The sequence below is a fragment of the Cariama cristata genome, unplaced genomic scaffold, assembly GCF_000690535.1.
Source record: "Cariama cristata isolate BGI_N322 unplaced genomic scaffold, ASM69053v1 scaffold31175, whole genome shotgun sequence".
NCBI lineage: Eukaryota > Metazoa > Chordata > Aves > Cariamiformes > Cariamidae > Cariama > Cariama cristata.
The window spans coordinates 496-21232 of NW_009617436.1; the positions used below are offsets into that span (position 1 = coordinate 496).

Genomic DNA, 20737 nt, shown 5'->3' on the forward strand with positions numbered 1-20737 from the left:
GCATCTTCTCTAGAAAGATACCTTCATTTTGGATGAGCATTCTCACAGTCTAAGAGATTGATTTTTTTGAAAAAAAGTTTTACCATTTTTTGTTTTCATAAGAGGCAGAAAGGACTGATAGAAGAAGCATTTTGAAACTGAAGCTTATACAGCTTGACAGCCCTTGGGCTTTTATAATAAACATCCCCATGCAAACTGCATTTTCCATTTTATAACTTTGTTAGATACAGTGAGATAATAGATAATTTCTTCTTGTGATGGCACTCTTTTCTCAAACTAGTCAACAGGGTTTTCAGGCTTTGCTCTGGAAATGTCGTATGTTCTGGCCTGTTTCAAGATGCCAGCAACTGTTTGGCGTTTCTTTCAGCATCCACAATAGGAAAAAGGTTAGCTTTTTCAGTTTTATGACGTCTTCCAGCACTGCATTACCAGTGGATCCCAAAGGAACTGATGCCTTTCCTACCAAGAAAAGGTCTGAAATTGATTATGAAGAAGAAAAAGGATGGGATAAGGAGACTAAAGAAATATCTGAAGGGAAACTCCACTTTTCTTCCTCCATTGACGCTCCAAAGAAACAGTTAATGCGTCAAGTTCTGTCAAAGCATAAATTTACCAGTGTACAGCCTCCAGAAAAACCTTTGCAGGCTGAGGAATGGAACAGACTGAGAGAAAGCTTTCAAGCACCTGAAATATTTGAAGAAGTGATGTTTAACAGTATGCTCAGGTGCAACAGCCCCATTGATGTGGCTAAGTCCTTGCTGACCCATGTGGCAAAGAGTAATGGTGACATCACATATAATTTGTTGGTCAAATATCTGGCATTGTGTGTCCAGCAGGGGCAGACTTCAGAAATTTGTGATGTGTATGATATAATGAAAATCAGATTTAGGATTTTAGAAAGTGGGGCTTACAACCTTCTTATCAGGGGGCTGAGTAATTCAGATCAGTGGAGAAAGGCCTTGACTCTTTTGGAAGAAGTAAAAAAGATGATGATTCCCACACGGACAAACTATGAATCCTGTATCAAAGCAGCCAGCCATCACAAAGAAATGAACCTTGCATTTGAACTTTACCATGAAATGTTGGCTAAGGATTTGGTCCCAACCTTGGATGTCCTGCAGGCCTTTTTTGACTTCAGCAGGGGTATGAGAGGTGCTGAGTTACAAAAAGAACTGTTTGGTATCCTCTTATATTTGAGAGACAACCAAATATACCCTCACAGAACATTTATGCGGAGTATAAAGCTATGGTTTGAAAGGTAAATAATGTTTCAATAGCAAACTCCAGTTCTTGAGGATGGGATTCAGATTATTCCACAGATCAAGTCTAATAAGATCCTTCAACTTCTCATTTTGGTTGATGCTTCTTCATGAGAGACACATAGTCATGAAAAGACACATTTTATTTTTGCTCCAAAATCAGTTTAAAAGTGTAAAATTCATACTGATTTCACCTTTTCTTGGAAGATTTTACCTGTTAAATATTATTACTTGGTACAGAAAGTAGGAAGTTGTGATGGGTCATGGCTGTCCGAAATACCTGACTTAATCTCTTTCTGGGGTTGGTACATAGGGAATATTGACAGGTATGAGGATTTTTCCTATAATCTGTCGGAGTGTAGAAGTAGTAAGTTATTTGAAAATTATATAGCTTCTCTCTTTAAAGAAAAGAGGCAGCAAATTTAGTGTAGGTTAAATGAAGATTAAGTGTTGACCTTGTATATAATGATAGGAGAGAAATATTCTTAATAGGAGGCTCTTTTTTTTTAGCACAGTATTTAGCAGACCAAGCAGTTTGTTTTCATGATTCATGATGGTCAGACTCCACAAATTACAGCTAATTACGCTGCGCATGCACAGTGTAGTTCACCTGAGCCCACTGCATATTTGTCATGCTGTGGTATATGAGTGCATCTATGACTTTTTTTTAAACTGTTGGCTTTCGTTTGTGAGCTACACAGCCATTTTACAAATTAGTCTTCCTGCATGGAAAATGTGTCTGTGGGAATGCACTACCGTTATTGGAACAGTTTATGCTGCTGTCCCTTAGCTATTTTCTTTCCTGGAAAGAGCTAGGGAGGAGACAGAGTAGGTTTCAGTCAAGATGAACTGGTTTAATGAGTGAAAATCTGTTGTGGGGTGCTATTTTCCCAATGAGTGGAGAAGGACTTACCTGTAGGTATGTGCTGCATGCGCAGGAGGCTCAACATAATAAAAAGTCCTTGGCAAGGAGACTGCAGGGGCAGTGAGTATGTTGAAGAGCTTTGCCTATATGTAGTGGCAAATCAGTGCTGCAAGCTGAAGCTGTACAAACTCCTGTGTTTGTCTGTTAGAACAATTCATGAAAGATTGTGGTAGACTCATGTTTTAAGATCAACGATGGGTGTTTCCCTAAAGGAAGTAATGTTTCAAACATGAAGAAGAAACAAAATCCATGACAGGTGATCAGTTATCCCACCTAGCTTTTTATCTGTGATTCTGCACAAAATGCTCAGTTTTACCCATCTGTTCCAGTTGCTAGGGCTGAACTTGTATATGCTAGTGGTTGAAAATGAATAGGCAGTTTACATGGCGTTCCCAAAAATAAATAGATTCTGATAACTTCTAGCACTGTTAGTCTTGCAAAAACGACACAGATTGGGAGGTAACTTTTGCTGACAAAGGAAACCGATGGTACAATAAGCACAGAAGTGAGCTCTGGGAGTGTAACTGAATAGGTGTTAGTTTTAAAAAATTATTTTTCTGAAGAGCAGACCAGCACTGACTTCTAGTAGTGAGTAAAGCCAGATCCAATACAGAGATCTGAGTGTGCAACAGTATTTTCTGTTCCTGTTGCCTGATTTTCAATCAGTATTTTCTGTTGCCTATTGTCTTTGTAAGAAAGCTAAAGAACTGCTATGTATCAGTATGAGAAATGGGGAAGGAGGGCAGAAGCAGGATGGTTATTCCAAAGCCCATGGCATGTGTGATTGTGCAGCCTGTAATGATAGACACAGTGGCAAAGGGAGAGGTGCCTGCAGTTGCATGCTGGCATGGGTATTCCTATTCTGTAACCGGTTCTGGTTTGGATCTTGTGGGCAAAACAGAATATTTACACCAGCATGATGATGGCTGTGGTAGTGGTGGTGTGGATGATAATGATGTGGAGTCAAAAAATCTCAATGCAGCATTTTGGTATGAGCATATCTTTCTTAATCTCTCAGGATGACATCTGCATAGAAATCTTGATTCCTGCTTTCCCAACTTGTTTCTGAGGTGCTTTATGAATGTGTAGTGCAGCAACTTAAAAATTGTCAGTGCAGCCTGGTTATTTGTATGGTTTTAGTATTGGGGACAACATAAACTGGGGAGGTTGATGGTGTTAGTTCTCTGCACGTTGTTAAATGCTGGTTCTTTATATAATACTTTCAGGTGTTGCCGAATTATATGTGAATCTTTGTATGATTTCTTTGCAGGGTAGCTGATTGATTGGTCTTTTATTTCTAAATGTTGACCAAAATAGAATTAATCTTTATCTGTAATTCAGGTATTGTTAAATAAGAATCTAATGTTTTCATTTATCTTTCTCTCTGTATGTATTAGTATACCAGGAGGGAACTGGAGAGGACACCTGACCAACATTAAAGACAGGTAATGCAACGTTTTATTTAAAAGTGAGGGGTTGTCTTGATTATTCTATCTTGAACTCTTCTTTCATAAATATAAATAGCTTTCCTTATATAAAAAAAAATTTTAATCCTTGAGAATATGAACCTTTGTTGTGTACATAATGATTTCCCAAACTCCAGTTTCCAACTCATTCTTGTGCACTAAACAAGACCCAACATGCACATTTGGAAAGCAGTTAGGCTAAGCAGAACCAAGACAGAAGAACACAGAGAAAAGTTAGAGCTACCATTTTACTGGGTGGCTTTTTTGTTTACTGTTTAGGAATTAAGGACTTACTTTTTTTTTGCTTGGCTTTATAATACCATTGTTTAACATGGTATTTAACAGAGCAGCTTTGGTGTGTAAATGGATGTCTTCTTGAAAACTGATACTAGTTGCATGCTGCAGTTAATTTGTACAGATGGAAGGTCTCTCCCTTCCCCCTGATTTTCAGGGAAGACAAAATGATTCTTACGTTAGGTTTTCACAGGGATGACTTGGGTACGTGTTTCTATTACAGCACAGTTTTCTTAATGTCTGTAAATTCCTGGTTTAAGTGTTACTCTGTTTGAAACCTAGTTCTGTGTTTTTGTAGCAATTTGGCAACTATAAATGTCTTAATTATAAGAATGTCTCCAATGGATTATGGGGTTTTTTGGTGGTCTATAAAAATACACTGTGTTGCATACTCTGAAGTAAAAGCATGTGTAGAGTCTGCTGCTTTTGAAGCCCATGAAAGAACAGCGTAACTCACTGTCCTAAGAGTAGGGGTTGTTCACTGTAAGATGCATTATTATTATGATGCATGAGTGTGTGTGTTACTATACTGTATTATGATAATTCACCAAATTCTAGACAACAATTTTTAGCCTTTAGAGTTTTAAAAATCTGAAGTTGATTGTCTTGGTTAAGAGGTATCTTGTTATCTTACTGTCTGTAAAGTCTGCTACCAAGTTTGAGAGCTAAACTAACTTAGATCAGCTCACATTTTATCATGGATTAAGAATCTGTAAACAAAGCAGTGACAAGGTGCTATATGGTAGTGATTTTGTGGTAACTGTATGAACACTTTTTTTGAAATAAACAAGTTTGAGGTAGCCTACTTGGATAAGTATTTGAATAAAATTAAAATGGTTTCAAGAAAAGAAAAAGAATACAAGAGTTTTAAGTGAAGTGGCTGCTGACAGAAAAGATCCTTAGGATTTAAGAAAGCAAAAAAAAAGTTTGTTGGTTTTGTTGGGCTTTTTTTGTGGGGTTTTTTTGGTCCTAATCATAAAAGACGAAGCCCTTAAGGTATCCATGAAACTCATATGGTAGTTGTTACTAGACTCATCTCTCTGGTCAGCATAACTGATGTCTTAAAACGTGAGTCTTGAGTTAAAAAATCCAGAAGAACTATTTTTTCCTAAACTGAGTTTGACAATTTAATAGGCTTATTCATAGGTTATTTTGATTTTGTATAAATACTGGCAGTTATATCTAAGATACTCATATCCAGGATATTTTCTTCTTCCTCTAGCACTGCGCTCCTAGTTTCTTTGAACTGTGATAGTCAGAAGCTTGAACCCCCTGCAAACAAACCTTGAAGTTTGCTGCCCATTTTTCTTGGAGAGTTACAAAAGCTTAGATTTCCAAGGTCAGCTATAGAAAGCTGCAGCTCAAGGTTTTTGAGCCTGCGTTTAAATTACATGTCTGACTTCATGCTTGATATGTAGGTGCCATGATACTCCAAATCTATCTCAAAAAAATAGTCCTTTGAAGAAGTAGTTAAATAGTCAGCTAGCTGTAAGGACAGCTATATATCCTGCAGAGGTGAAAGCCACCTGTGTGGGAATTTCTTGGTGTGAAATCCTGAAATGATCAATGAGAAGTTACAAAAATTGCAAGGTAATTTTAAAGGTATGGTTGCGAAAAAGTAGCAGTTAGACTAAGGGTCCAGTCTTGCAAGATATCGAGTGTTTTCTTGTGTGTGTTTAGCCTCTTCTCCCTTTGGGAGTCCACATTGAGAATTCACAAGAAGAAACTGGCTTCAGGAGCTTTGGTTGTTGGTAGGTGGTTGGGGTGGGTTGATTTGTTGGGTTATGGGGAGGTTTGGTTTTTTCAAGTAATCTGAAAGTGATAGTTGCAGAAGGATCCAAGTGAACTATGGGACAGGTCCTTAAACTTTAGGCTTAAGGATTTTCAAATAGTCTCCTAACAGTTCATTAGGCCTTTCTCTTTGTTGCCAAACTGTGAAGTTCCTTAATGGAATTAGATGTATTTAATGGTAACTTTACAACTGTATGAGCCGCCAGTCTCATTGCTTATACTAATATGTAGGCTAAACCACAGTGGCTTGAGCAACTGGAGCGTATTGTTTGTAGGCAGCAGTGAATGTCCATTGTTTGGATTCGATGCGTAACTTTTTTTTATTCAGTAAATGCACTGTCAGCATTGCAATTAATGCAGTCTTGGCTTATGGTATGTGCATTAATGTATACTAGACATCAGTTGTTTGGAGAATTTAACATTTATGATTGCTGTGGGTTTAGAAAATTACAATGACTTAGCTTTGGCATCTCTGGGATATCTCTGTGGAGACAGCTGGGGGAGAATAACTTGTTCCATTTCAACACATAAAGCTCAAATCCTATGATTCAGTTCTGAGATTGTGTTTATGAAAATAAGATATTTAGGTGGATTTAGAGAAGAATGATTTCGGTTCAAACTATACCCAGCTGGGTGAATATAGGCTTCTGAACAGAGCGTGATAGAAAGGAAAAATGTGAAACATCAACAGCTTATCCTGCATATAAGAGAAGCTTAAGTGGGAGCAAGCGGCAAAAAAGTCATTGTTCGTCAGCCAGGAAGAACCACAGAACCCATTCAGACTAAGCGTCATTTTATTGCCTGTTGGAGAAGCTACTACATTCTGCTTATTTTCTTGGTACCGTGGCTGGAGTGTCCAGTCTGGTGATGAAGATGCAAGCTGGATCTCAGGTTTAATATTCTTGGCAGAAGTGCTTGAGAAGAGACGTGACTGACTGTGAATTTGCTTGGTGTATGTTAATGTCCTATCTGACAATTTCTTCTTCCTTTTTCATGTAGTTATTAAAGAGTTAAGCTTGGAAAAATTTCTAGGTTTAACCTACAGTCAGAGGTGCAAGTCAAGAAGTGTACCCATCAAGTCTGTGTATATTTGTAGCTCATTGGTTTGTCTTTGGAAAGTGTATCTGCAAAACTTTTAGGTAACTTTTCTAGGGAAAAGAAAAAGGTTAGTGTAGTTCACAATTCAAGCACAGAGATGCCGGTTGTTTTGTCTCAGTCCTCCACTGTTATCCCACCTTAGTTACATGCCCTTTTTGTGGTGGGCCCAGAGGTTGATGGTAGTGATGCATGACATACATTTTTGATGTGGGTATGGAATTGTGCATTTTGTTTATTATGTGTTTGGTTTATAGGGGCTAATGGGAGAGACAGCTAGGAAAGAAAAGAATGAACAAATGGGACATGGAAGCGATGACAGTTGCAGTTTGATTTCCTTCAGACTGTGTGTTAGGGCAGAGGTCGTGGCTGTGGGACATGAAACAAGAGAAGAGGCTAGATACTAAAAAAGAAGTTTGTTCTTTCTCTCAAAATATAGTTCTAGGGGATCATACAAAAATCCAGAGATGCCCACAGAAGTTAGGCCTGTCTTGTTTTGCACCTTGGAGTTACATGTGTGCTGTGCTAGCAGGCTGGAGGAACAAAAACCCAACTCAGTTGACATGGTTCTTGTGGTTGTGGTTTGTTTTGTTGGCCTTTCCCAGTGCTGGGGAGTTTTTGCAGCAATAGGTTTGTTAGACAAAAAGTTGTGCCTCTTGGCTGGCATGGATTTGTGTGTTCTCTGTAGCGTTGCCTCACATGTGCTGTTCTGGAAAATTTTTCAGGATCTGCTATGACATGCTGGCACTGTTCTTGAGGAAACGAAAAGAGTTTGAGGTCTGTTTTTTCGCATCCCTTATTGTTCTATCCTGTAATCCTTTTATGATGGATTTTCAATCTCTTTGGTCTTTTAGCATTAAAAACATGCATGGACAGATCAGTGGAGAGTTCTTGTATGTGTCAGAGACAAAACAATGTTATGATTTGGGATTTGCAGAACCACAATTGTTACCATAGCTTCTGGCCCTGCAACAGGGAAACTTAAGAGTACTGAGAAGTGGATGATGTGAATGATAAAGGAAACTGTCCGAGCACTACATGCGGTTGTACAATCACTGACACAGCTGCTCATGATGGACTGGTGTTTCTGGCTCTGGGAAATGAACACTAAATGATGGCATTGGTTGACTCTAGCTGCAGAGCTGTTTCATCCGCAGCAGTCTGCATTCCTAGATCCATGTGATGATATTTAGCCCATGCTACAGAGCAGGAACGGAAGTTCTTAGGAATAAACAAGTAGTGATTAGTTGCCAGGAGATAGCAATGTAAAGCTGCTTTCTGTTTGGGTGCAGTCAGCCCGATACTAAAAAATCTCTGGTGAAATTGGGCATTGTACAGACATGCAGTGCCAGTGTGATTTAGTATTGCTGAGGGCTTTCAAAGCAAACAGTATTTCTGTTTTAGTCACGTTCTGCTCTTAGTCTGTTCACTTTGACCGCCTTGGAGAGATCTGAACAGTTAGTCTTAGTCTAGAAATAAGGAGAAGTCTGATAGCAAAAGACAAGTGGCACAAATAAGGCAGTCTTGCTCATTATTTGCTTTTTCAACCATACAGCAGATTTTATATTACCTTTTCTTTCTTGCTTTCTTGCGTTCTTCTTTTGGGTGGGGTTATTCCTACATCTATGGCAGGTTTGATTATTCCAAACCTTAATAAACCAGGCACGAATAGCTTAGCTTTTTTGTAGGAGCATTGAGTGGCATAATAGTGAAGCATTTCACTGGTGCATTTTCTTGTTTTAACACTTGGAATGGATTTATAGCTAGACGAACACTCTGTGGCCAGCCTGCTACCTTCAACTACTATGCCTACAGCTGCTTCCTATGTTCTGGCCAGGCCCTTGCAACTGCATCACTTTCCCACATCGAGATCTGGGCTGTATGTATCCATGGTGACTGCCCTGTGTAGGAGGGAAACTTCCAAATATTAGAGATGTGTAAATTTGTGGTAATGCTGAGGATTGAATTCTGATCTCTCGAGGCCTAAATAAATGGTAGTTGATATTTAAATACTCTTTTTTTTTTTTTTTTTTTGACAATGCTGTCATGCAGAGTTTTAGTCCTAAATCCTCAAACATCTCTGGAGTTAAATCTTTGATCCTGATCCCATTAAATCACATAAATTTATTCCTAGTGACTTCAGTAGGTTCTGGATGCATCTGAGAAATCAACTAATTTTCTGATGGTTGTACTGTGTTGGAGTTCTTGTAAAAAATTGTGCTTATACACAGACACTCAGTAAGTTAGTAAAATGTGAGTGATTTCTTATTTAAAAGCCTTTATCCTTTTATTTTCTTGTTTCACTATTCTTACAGCGGGCAGTGCCCAGTTTGCAACCATCAGTTGGAGGATAGTGACCTCACCGAAGAGGAGTACAATAATCTCAGAGAAAGAATAATAAGGGACGTGATACATGGAACTGACACTTTTAGAAAGACAAGCCCACAGGTAGGTCTTGCATGCTGTCAGGTTCATTGGCTAAGAGGGTAGTATACGGTTAATGGTCAAGTACTTTGAAAACACCACAAATCTTTTTTTCTTTGCTTCAAACATTAATAGGCCATTAGATACTGAAGTATCCTGTGTATCTTTTTCAGTTGTGTTTATAATATGGATCTAAATCTTTACCTCTTTCATATTGTCTTTGTTCTTATATTTTCAGTCAGCTGTTAATGGATACTGAAATAATTAAAATGTAATTATTTTTTTTTACATTAAAAAATTTAAAAGGTATGGAAATATTTTAATCCTTCAAAAGCGTAAATTTTAAATATGGGATAAAACCCAGTAACTAGAACAAAATAAGACATCTAGTATTTTGAGCTTGCACAAAAGTAGAAGTCCTGGTGTTTCTTAAGTTCAGTATCATATCTGAAGCTTACATTTATGTGCTCAATATTTGATTTTTTTCAGTTGAGCAACCGTTTGCCAGAAACCATGAAGAACCAGTTACCATTTTGTTCAGTCAACTTTCACAACCCACCAACCAACCAACTACCCCTCAATTTTAAAGATACACTTTCATATTTATAATTACAGTATACATCAGGAGTATCAAGCTTTTCAAAGATCATTGTAAAGATAAGAGAGGGCGTAATTCCCAGGCACTGTGGTATATCGCAGTTCTATGTCCTCCTGGCTTTTGCGTGGGGATGAGCGCTGCAGCCCCAGCGGCCGGGAGCGGAGCTGAGCCCCGCTAGATGGAGCCCACGCCACACCTCGGGCTGCTTTCGCGTTGCCCTGAGGAGCGTGGCCGGCGTTTTGCTGCGGCTGCCACCTCAGTGCTGCACCGCTTCTGCAGACATGGAAGAGGACACCAGGTTTAATTCTTCAGGCTTTCTGCAGGCACAGACATTGCGCATGTGTAACAGTTGTAGGAACTTGACACGGTTAGCTTTGGAGTCCTTGTAGTACCTGCAGCCTGTTGTTCAGACATCTGATTTCCACACAGATGTTCTCCTCAGTTCAGGACTTCTAGCTGATCTGGCTGTGAACTGTACAGGGGAGTAAAATTACCCTTAAAAATGTAGCAATAATTTTAAGTATTTAGTGGGTACTGGTGTTCTATAATATTATAAGATAAACAAAAGGATGTGTTTTATTGCGCACTGTACAACTAACTATCTGTTCTCTAAAAGCCTTTGTGAAAATTATGGTTGAGGTTGGTTTATTAAAGAATGGAACAACAACAAAGCTTTTCATTCCTTAACCAGTTAACTGTCTAGTCTCTGAAGTTTCATTCCTGTTGCCCGTGGTGACTGCTGGCTTGAAAATTTCAAATTTGCCAAGTACCCAGGGCTAGATTAGCAGTACCAGTTGAAGACAGGGAGATTTAGGAAGGGAGTTCTGGGTATCAGGACATTGATGCCCAAGCTGAGCAGTGATGGAAATGATGTTCCCCCTGTTTGAGAACACGGTTAATCAAATGAATGCAATCTAATGAAACACAGAGTATACACTATTTTAAGTTTTGATGTCAGCAGATTTTGTTAGTCCGTGTGATAGCTGAAATTCTGTCATTTATGATTCTGGGGCCCCCGACTTGCTAGTTCCAAGTTGACCTTCTTCCAGTTCAGTATCAGCACGCAGTCACCAGGAGGCTGAATGGACATGAACTCGGTCTTTTTACTCTTGCCCATATAGCTTAAAGACTGCACCCTCAGTGAATTTTGAGTGTGGATGTGAGGATAGAGGCAAAACAGTGTTGTGGTCTGCCAGAGGTTTCCAGAAATAAATTTGGGACTTTTTAGTTGCCTTTCTGCTGTGAAAGCAGACGTGTGGTGATGAAAATATGCTGCTCGTTTTAGGTATGCCAGACTGTGTGACTTCTCCTGCAGCCAGGGTTTTCCAGGGGGGAAACTAGGTGAAGAGGCTGAAAATAGGATGTAAGCAAGTGTATCTGAGATGGGGGTTTCCATTTTCCAGTCAGTCACTTTTTTGTAGTAGCCGCAATTCAAATAGAAAACAGTTTAGCTTTCTATTCCTTCTTTTTTCCTAACTAGTTTTCTTTAGTGCATCTGTGTTTCTTGCATTGAAATGATTATTCAGGGAAACAGTTTGAGTTGCTTTGAGGTCTGAACATTTTTTTTCCAACAGTATTTCAAATTGAATATGTAATGCATTTGGAATCTTTTTTTTTTCCCCACTGAGGAATAGTCTTTTGTCTTACTTTTGCAAAAGCATCATTGCTTTATTCGACTTTATTTCTCTCACTTAAGAATAAATGCAATCAGAGTAGAAAATTAGGAGCAAAGATTTGGTTTGTTGAGGATCCCCCAAAAGTAGTCTCTTGCGCTGTGATTAAAAAAAGATCTTTTTTGTAATTAGTTTTTGGAAAGAAAATCAAACAACTTAGGTTTGTACATCTGAAAGGTAGTGAACACTATTTACAAATATGTTGAAAAGATAGTTTGAATGAACAGTAAAACTGATTATCTGTGATAAGGAAATACCTGTTACACATTAAAAATAGACATTGAATCAGAGCTTTATGCACAACTGCTGAAAGGTCTATTAGGATGTCGTATGTTGGTTTAATATAGCAAGCTCCAGCCTTGCAGGCTGCTGTAGAAAGAAAACACTTGTAACAAGACTGTCACCTTTTGTACCAACGTCTATATGATGTTTTCAGCTGAGTGCCTGTTTACTCTGGCTGCATTTAATTGGGAGCTGTGCCATTGAGCCTGAGATAATTGGTATACTGAGAGGCAGAATCAGCTTTTGCTATGATGACTTTCATGTCACAGCTGCTCCCAGGTGTTTTTCTCAAATACACAAATGCAGTAATTTCATTCCCTCCGTGGCTACTTCATACCCCTGATAAGCCTGAAAGGACTGTTGTACAGGAGGAAGGAAGCACATCGGAGATGTGTATGTGCTGTCAAGAAGTCAGGAAGAGATGGGTTTGTGGGCATGTAAAGTCCCCACACTAGATGTGGACTAAGTGTGTAAAGGGATTTTACGTATTGTTCTAGAATATAAGAGATTGGAGGGGGAAGAGGAAGTGACCCATTCATCTCAGTGGCGTTGTGGTTTTTTTTTTTATCATACTTTGGTTCTCCCTCCATATGTGCATGTTTCCCAACTCCATGATTTGTCCCAAAGCCCTGTATGGTGTATATGTCAGTCCTGTTCTGAATGGAGTAGTTTATTACTTCCAAAACCCCTATGTACTCCAAACTCTAAGGCGGCTGTGTCTGACAGTCTGCCCTAACCCCATCTGGCAGAGCCTTCACTCCCAACTTCCAGTGTGATTTTCTCATTCTTCTACCTGCTTTATTAACTCAACTTGTGGTCAAAGTCAGTGAAATTGCCTGCACTTGAGCTGTTTCCAAGGTGAGCTACCCTTACCTGCCCTGAGATGCTTGGGTGATTGTGGCTGTCCATCTTGAACCTGGATGTCACGGCTTCTTGGCCTCAGCTCAGGGAGGAAGAGAAGGGTGATTAATTCAGTTAGGCCTGCTGTGTCTCCTGAGAAGATCAGGGTCTGAAGAGGAGAAAACCCCTTCCCAGCAAGCAGCTGGTACTGCATGCGCAGTGTGTACCACAGCCCAGGCAATGTGTGCCATTTACCTCCTCTATGTCTATTCCTGTATATGTTAGCTCCTCGCTGTCACTGCCAGGGAGTAAAGAACTTCCTGAGGAGAGGAAATGTGGAAGGAAGGAGAAGGCTGGGTGGAATTTCTCCTGTAGGTTCATGTGCCCCCTTCCTTCCCAGATATGTGCCATATTGCAGCCAAGGGATCAGATTCCCAGATAAGTGTTTGTCCTCTACAGTAGGAGTGCAAAACTTTGGCATGTTGCTGAATGCTGCAAAGCCCCTTGCACTGGGATGGGGGATGTTTTGGGCAGGAACAGTTCTTGTGTTTTTTTTCTCAGGTGGGAATGACTGGAAGTCCTCTTGTCAGTTCTGTGGGAGGGTGGGTCACTTTGCTAGGGTTCAGTTTAAAATGACAGCACTTGAATTCAGAGCTAGCTTCTGCAAGAACCGTGCTGGCAGGATACAAATCCTGCTGGTGCCGTCATGGGTTGAAAGCTTTCTGTTAGTTCTGGAGAGAGAGATAAGGATGATGAGCTCTAGTTAGGGTTAGGATTAGGCCTAAGCCTAGGCTTCAGGATGTTAGAGATTTCTGAGCTAGCATTTTTTTTCTCTTCGCCCCAACCCTTCCTTCCTTCCTCTTCTCTCGGAGGCCCAAGAGTAGGGTGAATGCTGAGGTTGCCTTAGGTGAGCAAGTTCAGTGCTGAACAGTTTAATTCTACAGGTTTTGCAGAATTGCAGATTGATGATTAAGTCCATTGTTGCCTTGTGGCTAATTTTTAGTTATGGGAAGGATATTGTAATTAGCTTGTAGATAAAGATAGGGTTAGCATTTCAATTAGAATTAAATACACTGATACCAAGCCGGAAGACTCCTGGATCATCATGCACATGTGCAGTCATAGGTCCAGGGAAACAGACAAAGATGAAACAGCATTTGCAGATAGGGTTGAACAGCTGCTCCCCCCCCCGCCTCCCCCAGATCTCTGCAAATATGGGCCACTGGACTCAGTCAGGATAGGGTTAGTATTCAGTAGGGCAGAGTCTTGCATTGCCTTAAGAGCCAGGTTTGCTGCTAGGTCTTGTAACATCCACAAGGATAGAGGAGAGCTGGCCTGAGTGGAGCTCAGGATTAGCTGTGGGTTTGTTTCAGTTGCAGTGTTTTGGCTAGAACTAGAGTTAGTTTGGGGGTTAGAGAGAATACTAGCCTCAGAGCCTGATCCACTACTCAATCTTGTAGGTCTAGTAAGCACAGAATAAAGACAGGTAATGGTTTATGGCGGGTGTTGAGACAATTGCAGTAGTAGAGGGCTCAGAGTCTGAGAGCACTGCAGCCCAAGCTGCAGCCTTTATCCTGTTTACTTTCTGTCCTCCTGCCTCCATTTAATTCAGGGTGGATGTTACACTCTTCCTGTGATATGATCTGCTAGAGGGGGGGGAACTTCTGGGAAGAAGGAAGAGGAAGGAAAGAGGGGAGACCAAATGGGAAACAGGTAGTGAGAGACAAATGCAGTTGGAATTTTTCTGAGGTTTCTCTTGCATCTTCCCTTACCCCAGAGGCTCCTGATAATGGAAGCAAACAGAAGCACAGAGAGTCTCTTGGCAGGAGGATAAAAGACTTAGCTGCTTCCTTAGCAGCAAGAAATAGATCTAGATTAAAACATTATAAATTTAACACTTTTTTTTTTTTCCCTCGATTACCTCAGTGTTAGAGTATCTTTCTTGGGCGTGGGTCAGATCTTCTGGGGTGGTCCACAGTCCTCCTTTTCTCAATTCATATAGCAAGAAATGAGTTGGGATTTTGTTCACATCACTTGGTCTTCTTTGCCATTGAATGGTTATGCAGCAAAATTAGGCCACCCTGCAACACAAAAATATTTCTTTCTTCCAGTCCACTGTCTAAACCTGTTTCATTGTCCTCCACAGTCCTTTTAAACTACTACTTTGTCACCTCTGTGTTTGGAAATTCTCCTAACATGATACATTCTTCATATTCCAGTTAGTGCAATCAAGTAAGAAAAATCTGGTTCTAATCTTTTTTTTTTTTGAACACCAGTTGTTTGGTTAAAATACAGTTGCTAACCTTAACTTGTTTGCACTGTATATCATCTGAAGATCTCGCTAAGCAAAATACAAACATGATTTGCTGATGCAGTGATTTTTCTCAGATCTGTATCTTCCTTACATTAGCTAGAATCTATAAGAAGAAATAGAGAGAAATAGAAGAAATTCAAGAATTTCACAAAAGTTTAAGAATGGCATACCTTGATAAAATACTTCTTTTTTCCTGTTCATTAGCTGATCACAGAGGCAGACAGGACCATAAACATGAAGTCAGAACAGTAACTTTTAAATAAAAATTAAACTAATCTGAATTATCTGAGTAGCTGATTTTTAAGGAGATTATTTTGTCAGGAACCTCTTGGACACACAGTCCTTTACTTGCAGCTCATGCATTCCTCTAGGCAGGATCTTGAGACGTGTTTATGTAACACAGACTGCATACACTACCATGATTTTTAAGTGTTTGCTGTCTCTGAATATTGCTAAGTTCTGTGATAATACTTCTAAAGTAAAATTAGTGTGAGCACATGTTGATTTAAGACACTTTGAAATGTTACCTCATGGAACTTAAGCATTATCAAATTGTCCTTTACCATTTGGTCCTTTGGTCTATTACCAAAGGTCCTCCTAAGTTGAGGAGTTGGTCTCCAGCTGTGGTCAAAGACAGATTCTTCTGATGCTGCAGAGACCTATGCGGAATTGTCTAATACAGGGCTTTATTATAATTTATGATAATTAGAACAGCTTAACAAGTTATAATAATTTTGTGTTATCTATCCAATGCCTTATCTCTTAGGATTTGATTAGATTTGTTTTAGAACATCAGCAATTTGAGCAGATGTTTTCATTACACTATGATGATCATTTAAGTTGATACAGTTCCTCCAGAAATCTGTAAAATCTAAGTGTGCTTTCTTCCTATGTCATGCATTGTTTCATCTTTTTGATGCTAAATTTAATTTGGTTTTGTATTTGTCATTGGTTTGGCTTCTTCTGTGCCATCCCCTTTCCTAAATATCTGTAAAATATTTCATATATATGGGAATTAGTACAGAACTTTGAAAGATGCTGCTAATTTTTTAGCGTGACCCTTTGTTTCTTCTTTTTTAAATGCTATAACTAGTTCAGTGTTTTAGTAGCTTGTTATGAAGTCATGTGTCAGGTTTTTTAAAAATCTAATTAATGCCATTCTATTTTACCCGCTTTTTCATTGACGCAAGGAAAGAATTTTTAGAGATACTCTTCTTTCTGCAAAAGGTGTGTACATTAAATTCTACCAGATCATATTATTCCAGAGGGTTTGCACAACTTTTAGTGATGGGTTCAACCATATTACAGTGTACAGATGCTGGGTGCCTAGGTTTATAATACTCTGGATTGTTTCTAGGAATATTAAAATAGGGATAGAACATGTGGTGCCATTCAGTCCCTCAGAACAGTTGCTGTTTCTTTTGAAATTGCAAGTATTAGTGAGCATAAGCATTTAGTGGCAGTGTGATTTTTAAACTAGCATAATGAGCCTTACCACCCTGCCAGCTGTTCATTCCTGCCCTTTCTGGCCCCTGCAAGTGTGCCAGGCAACAAGTGAGCACAGCCCCACGGTAAGCAGGGCACAGGCCTACGTGACAAAATAATGTGGTTTTTTTTTCTTGTGGATGGTTTTTTAGCTAGATCAGTTCCTTGTTCAGATTTTCTTCAAACATTTGTACCAGCATAGCAGAGAAAGCATCATGGAGGTATATCTGGCTGTCTGATATTCATGTAGCATTTTTCCACATGGATATTACGGACTGTCTGTAATTAAGTGCTAGTCTGCCTCACTTACTTGGGATGCTCTCTTTTCTATGAAGTTCATGATGCATTGCTTTTATATTATTCCACTGTCTTTCTATAATGCCTGTTACATTGTATTTAAGCATTCAAGTCAATCTTTTCCTGGTTCAGCATTTTGTTAGGTGGTTTGCCCTAAGATGAAAAGTTTCCAAAGTAGTGTTTTTAATTTTGAAACCACTGTTAATTGAAAATATTTCCGCCTTTGCAAGGGTTTTTTGTTTGTTTGTTTTAAAAGAAAGCTTGGTATGGTCCATTTCTATACTCCTGTACCATGATGGCAGCCTTAGAAAGATGAGGACATTTTTCCACTGCCGACAGCAGCACAAACTGCTTGTTCCTCCCTCTGTGTTAAGTGTGCTCAGGAAGGGAGTTTCAGAAGTGCACTGCCTGGATTGTTGAGGTCCAAGTTTTGCGCTGGCCTTGTGACTGACCCTCTGCTGTCTGACGTAGGCAGGCAGGCAGGAACAAGTCCCACGACAACATTGCCTGCTCTTGACGGAGGACTATGAACAGGGAACACAGAGCACATCTCAGCCAGGTTATCAGTGTGCCCGCGAGTACCTTCCTATTTGTGATGGTATCTCTGAAGGCTACAGCCACAGGAGTTTGTGACTCCTGGATTATTTGCTAACTCTAGAAGCATATAACAGAGGGCAAACAAATTGTATGCAATCCAGAGTACACAGTGATACCATACACAATACTGAGAAAAGCCTTCCTGCTTATAATGGTTCGAAGGGGATTTCCAAGCTTTGAAATGGTGAGGGAAGTATTCAGACCCTTCAGGCAAACAGATTGAAGAGTGCTTCAACAAGGTGCCTTAAAAAAAATTGGCTGGATTTCAGCTTGACAGCTGAGTTATATTCCTCACACTCTAATGCTCATTCCTGTGTTTTTCTTCTGATACCAAGAGACATTGCTGAAAACAAAGCAACCCCCATCACTTTGTATTTTATGAAACTGTTAAAAAGTGAATGTTTTCACTTCTCCAAAAGCTGCTCTTGCGGTGTTGAAAAACACCCTGTTTGATAATAAGTGTAGAGTTACATAATACTTAAGTGCAGAATAATATCCTGTTAATTAGAATTTGCTCATTCCTTGCACTTGAGTATATTGTCATTTAATATTGAGAGGGGAAGCACTGCTTTTTCTGTTGTAAAAAGTTAAAACTATTGTGAATGCTTCTGGAAACAATATATGCTGAATACACTTTTTAATTTGACTTCAATGTCTCTCCACTATTCCTGATGAGTGAGCATGAACTTTAGAAGTGACAAGCAGCCTTTTCTGAAGTGATTTTAATAGTTTTTGGTAGGGTTTTTTCTTTGTTTGTGTTTTTTTTTTTTCCTTTTTTCCAAATTCCCTGTGTTGACATGGCCTTTCATGTATTTGAAAGTCCTCTATGGATTTGCTCGTGTATCTCCTTTGTATGGTGTATTACTTTGGTTTTTGGCATTTAGGTCAGTAAACATTTTGCATTGTTGAAGAACTTGAGCAATACCATGATTTTTATTTCTAGTTGCCAATGTATTCCCTACTTAGACTTGAGGGGAAAAATGCTCAAGTAATCAAACCTTTCTGTGATCTGAAACTTTTCATGCCCTTAGATCTGTTATAGACATTAAAATTATTTCAAAATACTCATTTGAATTACTGTCATTGCTCTTATCAAAGGACATGCTTGTTTAGCTAATTTTTCTTTCTTTTGTCTTCAATTGTAATGTTTATTTCTATGTTACCATATTTAACATAGTAAATCTGTAAATACTAATAATTAATTCCTCTCCTCATTTTTGTTGTGTGTTTGAGGCTTGTAGTCTGTCTGTGTGCTGGTATTGGAAGGAAAGTACACATTTCTGTTTATAAATGTATTTACAGAAGTTGAAATAGTATTAAGGCTCTTATAGAAAAGTCCTATTTTCGGATTTCTTATTACTGCTATTTCAAATATTATTGGGTGTGTAACCCAGACCTTTCAAGTGTGAAGTCACACTTCTTTTTTAAATTCTTTTTTAAACGAATGGTTTAAAATAGCAAAGCCAATCTTTTTTCTTTATTTATTTTTTAAACAGTAATCCCTATACTTCTGTTTTTTTAAAACCAACCTCTATCTCTTGTTTGCTGAAATACCCCAGGTTGAGAGATAAACCTCATGAAATGATGTAGTTTCACAATCCAGTCAGCATAGTCAGGCCTACCTATGGGAAAAGGTGATCCCAGTAGTCTCACCTGCTACCAGTCTCATTCCTATTCCATGTCCTGGCTGCATTTTCATGCCAGGGCAAACCTCTGTGCTCTGACCTGCACAGGGGGAGTGGTGCAGGCTAAAGACTGTTGTAGTGGCTCGGTTCATCCACTTCAGTCTTTCTCCTTGGGCCAGCAAATGGCTGTGCATAGGTGATGGGGGGGGCAAGGCTAGGAATGAATGCCTGAGGGAAGGGAGAACGTAGAAACACCACTTTCTGTGGCAGCACCAGTACATACCAGTATAAAATGATGGTGAAATAGTACAGGTCATCCAGCTGGTGTGGAATACCAAAAAAAATGCAAGACTGTTTTGTGCTTTTGCTGACATATGAATGGACTTGAGGCACCCACACGCTAGTGGTTAAGCAAAAAATTATTTAAAATATCTTTATTTCTTCACATCAAGATAAATTCTTTCATGAGTTTGTTATGGCTGGCTCTTACTTCCAAATTGATTTAGTCAGTGTGGTGTCCCATTTGCAAAGATAAGTTTTCTTAGTAGAAGGTGCGATGAATCATTTCTAACAGTTGCGTAGCTGGCATTCCCCTATTTTCCCAGCTAGGCAATGAATGAAATCAGGTGGGTTTTTAAAAATTCCCTTTTCTTTTGCATGTGGTGTGAAATAGGATATGACTGGAGCCTCCCCTGAGCACCCTGCTGCACGGAGGTGTGTTCATGCGGTGCATGGGCTGCTGGGGGAAGTCTTGCAGTGAGGTAACAGCCTTGCTGTATTGCAGCACTTTTCTGTGGCTCTGAGCATTAAGAGGGTCGTGTCAATGAGCAATGCTAAATGTGTTCTTAAAGTTTTGTCCCTTCAGTTGCCAACTCTGTTGAAACGAGTTTGAGTAGCGTTTCCAAGGCCAGGAGAATGGACTTTTCCTCAGAAACTTTGTGAGATGAACCTGGTCAGAACAAGTTAGAAATCAGTGTAATCAGTGTAAGGTTTGCTGTGTTTGTTTTGATGCTCTTATAGGGAAGGTGGGGAGATGTTTTACTACTTGTTGGTGTGTTGAAGCGATTCATCAGAAGTGCCCGTTGTTGTTGTGTTCAGAAGTACTTTTCCATGTAAATGTTCCTGCAGCATACGCAGGGCTGTATGTAGATCACGCATTGCATTCTTCATTTGGAAGGAGAAGCCTGTGTGAATAGCTTGCTTCTTTTTGCCTAAACCAGCCTTCACATCACGGTTATACTGCATTGATGATCATTCTGTCTGGCTTCTCTTGATCAGCTGCACCGTAGCTGCAGCTGTGGTCTACTTCATTTACTGCTTATAAAGAAGGTCTTCAATTTCTTCTTACAGTTGGCTAGTGAGGGAATTATCTTTAGAGAATTGTGGGTGAATCATCTCTCTATTACTGTGGCTGTAAGTAATATCTGCATAGAATCCAGACAAATCCTGATCTTTGAAAGATCAACATCCTTTGAATTGTATACTTTCTGTCTTTGCTGTGGGTTGACCTTGGCTGGATGCTAGGTGCCCACCAAACCGCTCTATCACTCCCCTCCTCAGCAGGACAGGGCTGGGGGAGGAGAAAATAAGATGGAAAAAAGCTCATGGATCAAAATAAAGGCAGTTTAATAAAGCAAAAGCAAAGGCCACATGCGGAAGCAAAGGAAAACAAAAGATTTATTCTCTACTTCCCATCAGTGGGCAATGTCCAGCCACTTCCCAGGAAGTAGATCTTCATAGGCTTAGTGGTTGCTCTGGAAGACAAACATTAT

At 39.5% G+C, this 20737-nt stretch overlaps 1 protein-coding gene across 1 annotated transcript in view; it reads left to right on the forward strand.

Annotated features, from left to right (window-relative positions):
* Positions 1-257: 257 nt before the first annotated feature.
* Positions 258-20737, forward strand: part of LOC104161943 (mitochondrial ribonuclease P protein 3-like) — a gene marked incomplete at its 3' end in the record, with an annotated part of 24214 nt that continues 3734 nt past the window's right edge. The window contains exons 1-3 of the mRNA XM_009700535.1: positions 258-1258; positions 3582-3629; positions 9146-9278. Of these exons, the coding sequence (XP_009698837.1) occupies positions 258-1258; positions 3582-3629; positions 9146-9278 (1182 nt within the window). The remainder of the gene's footprint in view (positions 1259-3581; positions 3630-9145; positions 9279-20737) is intronic.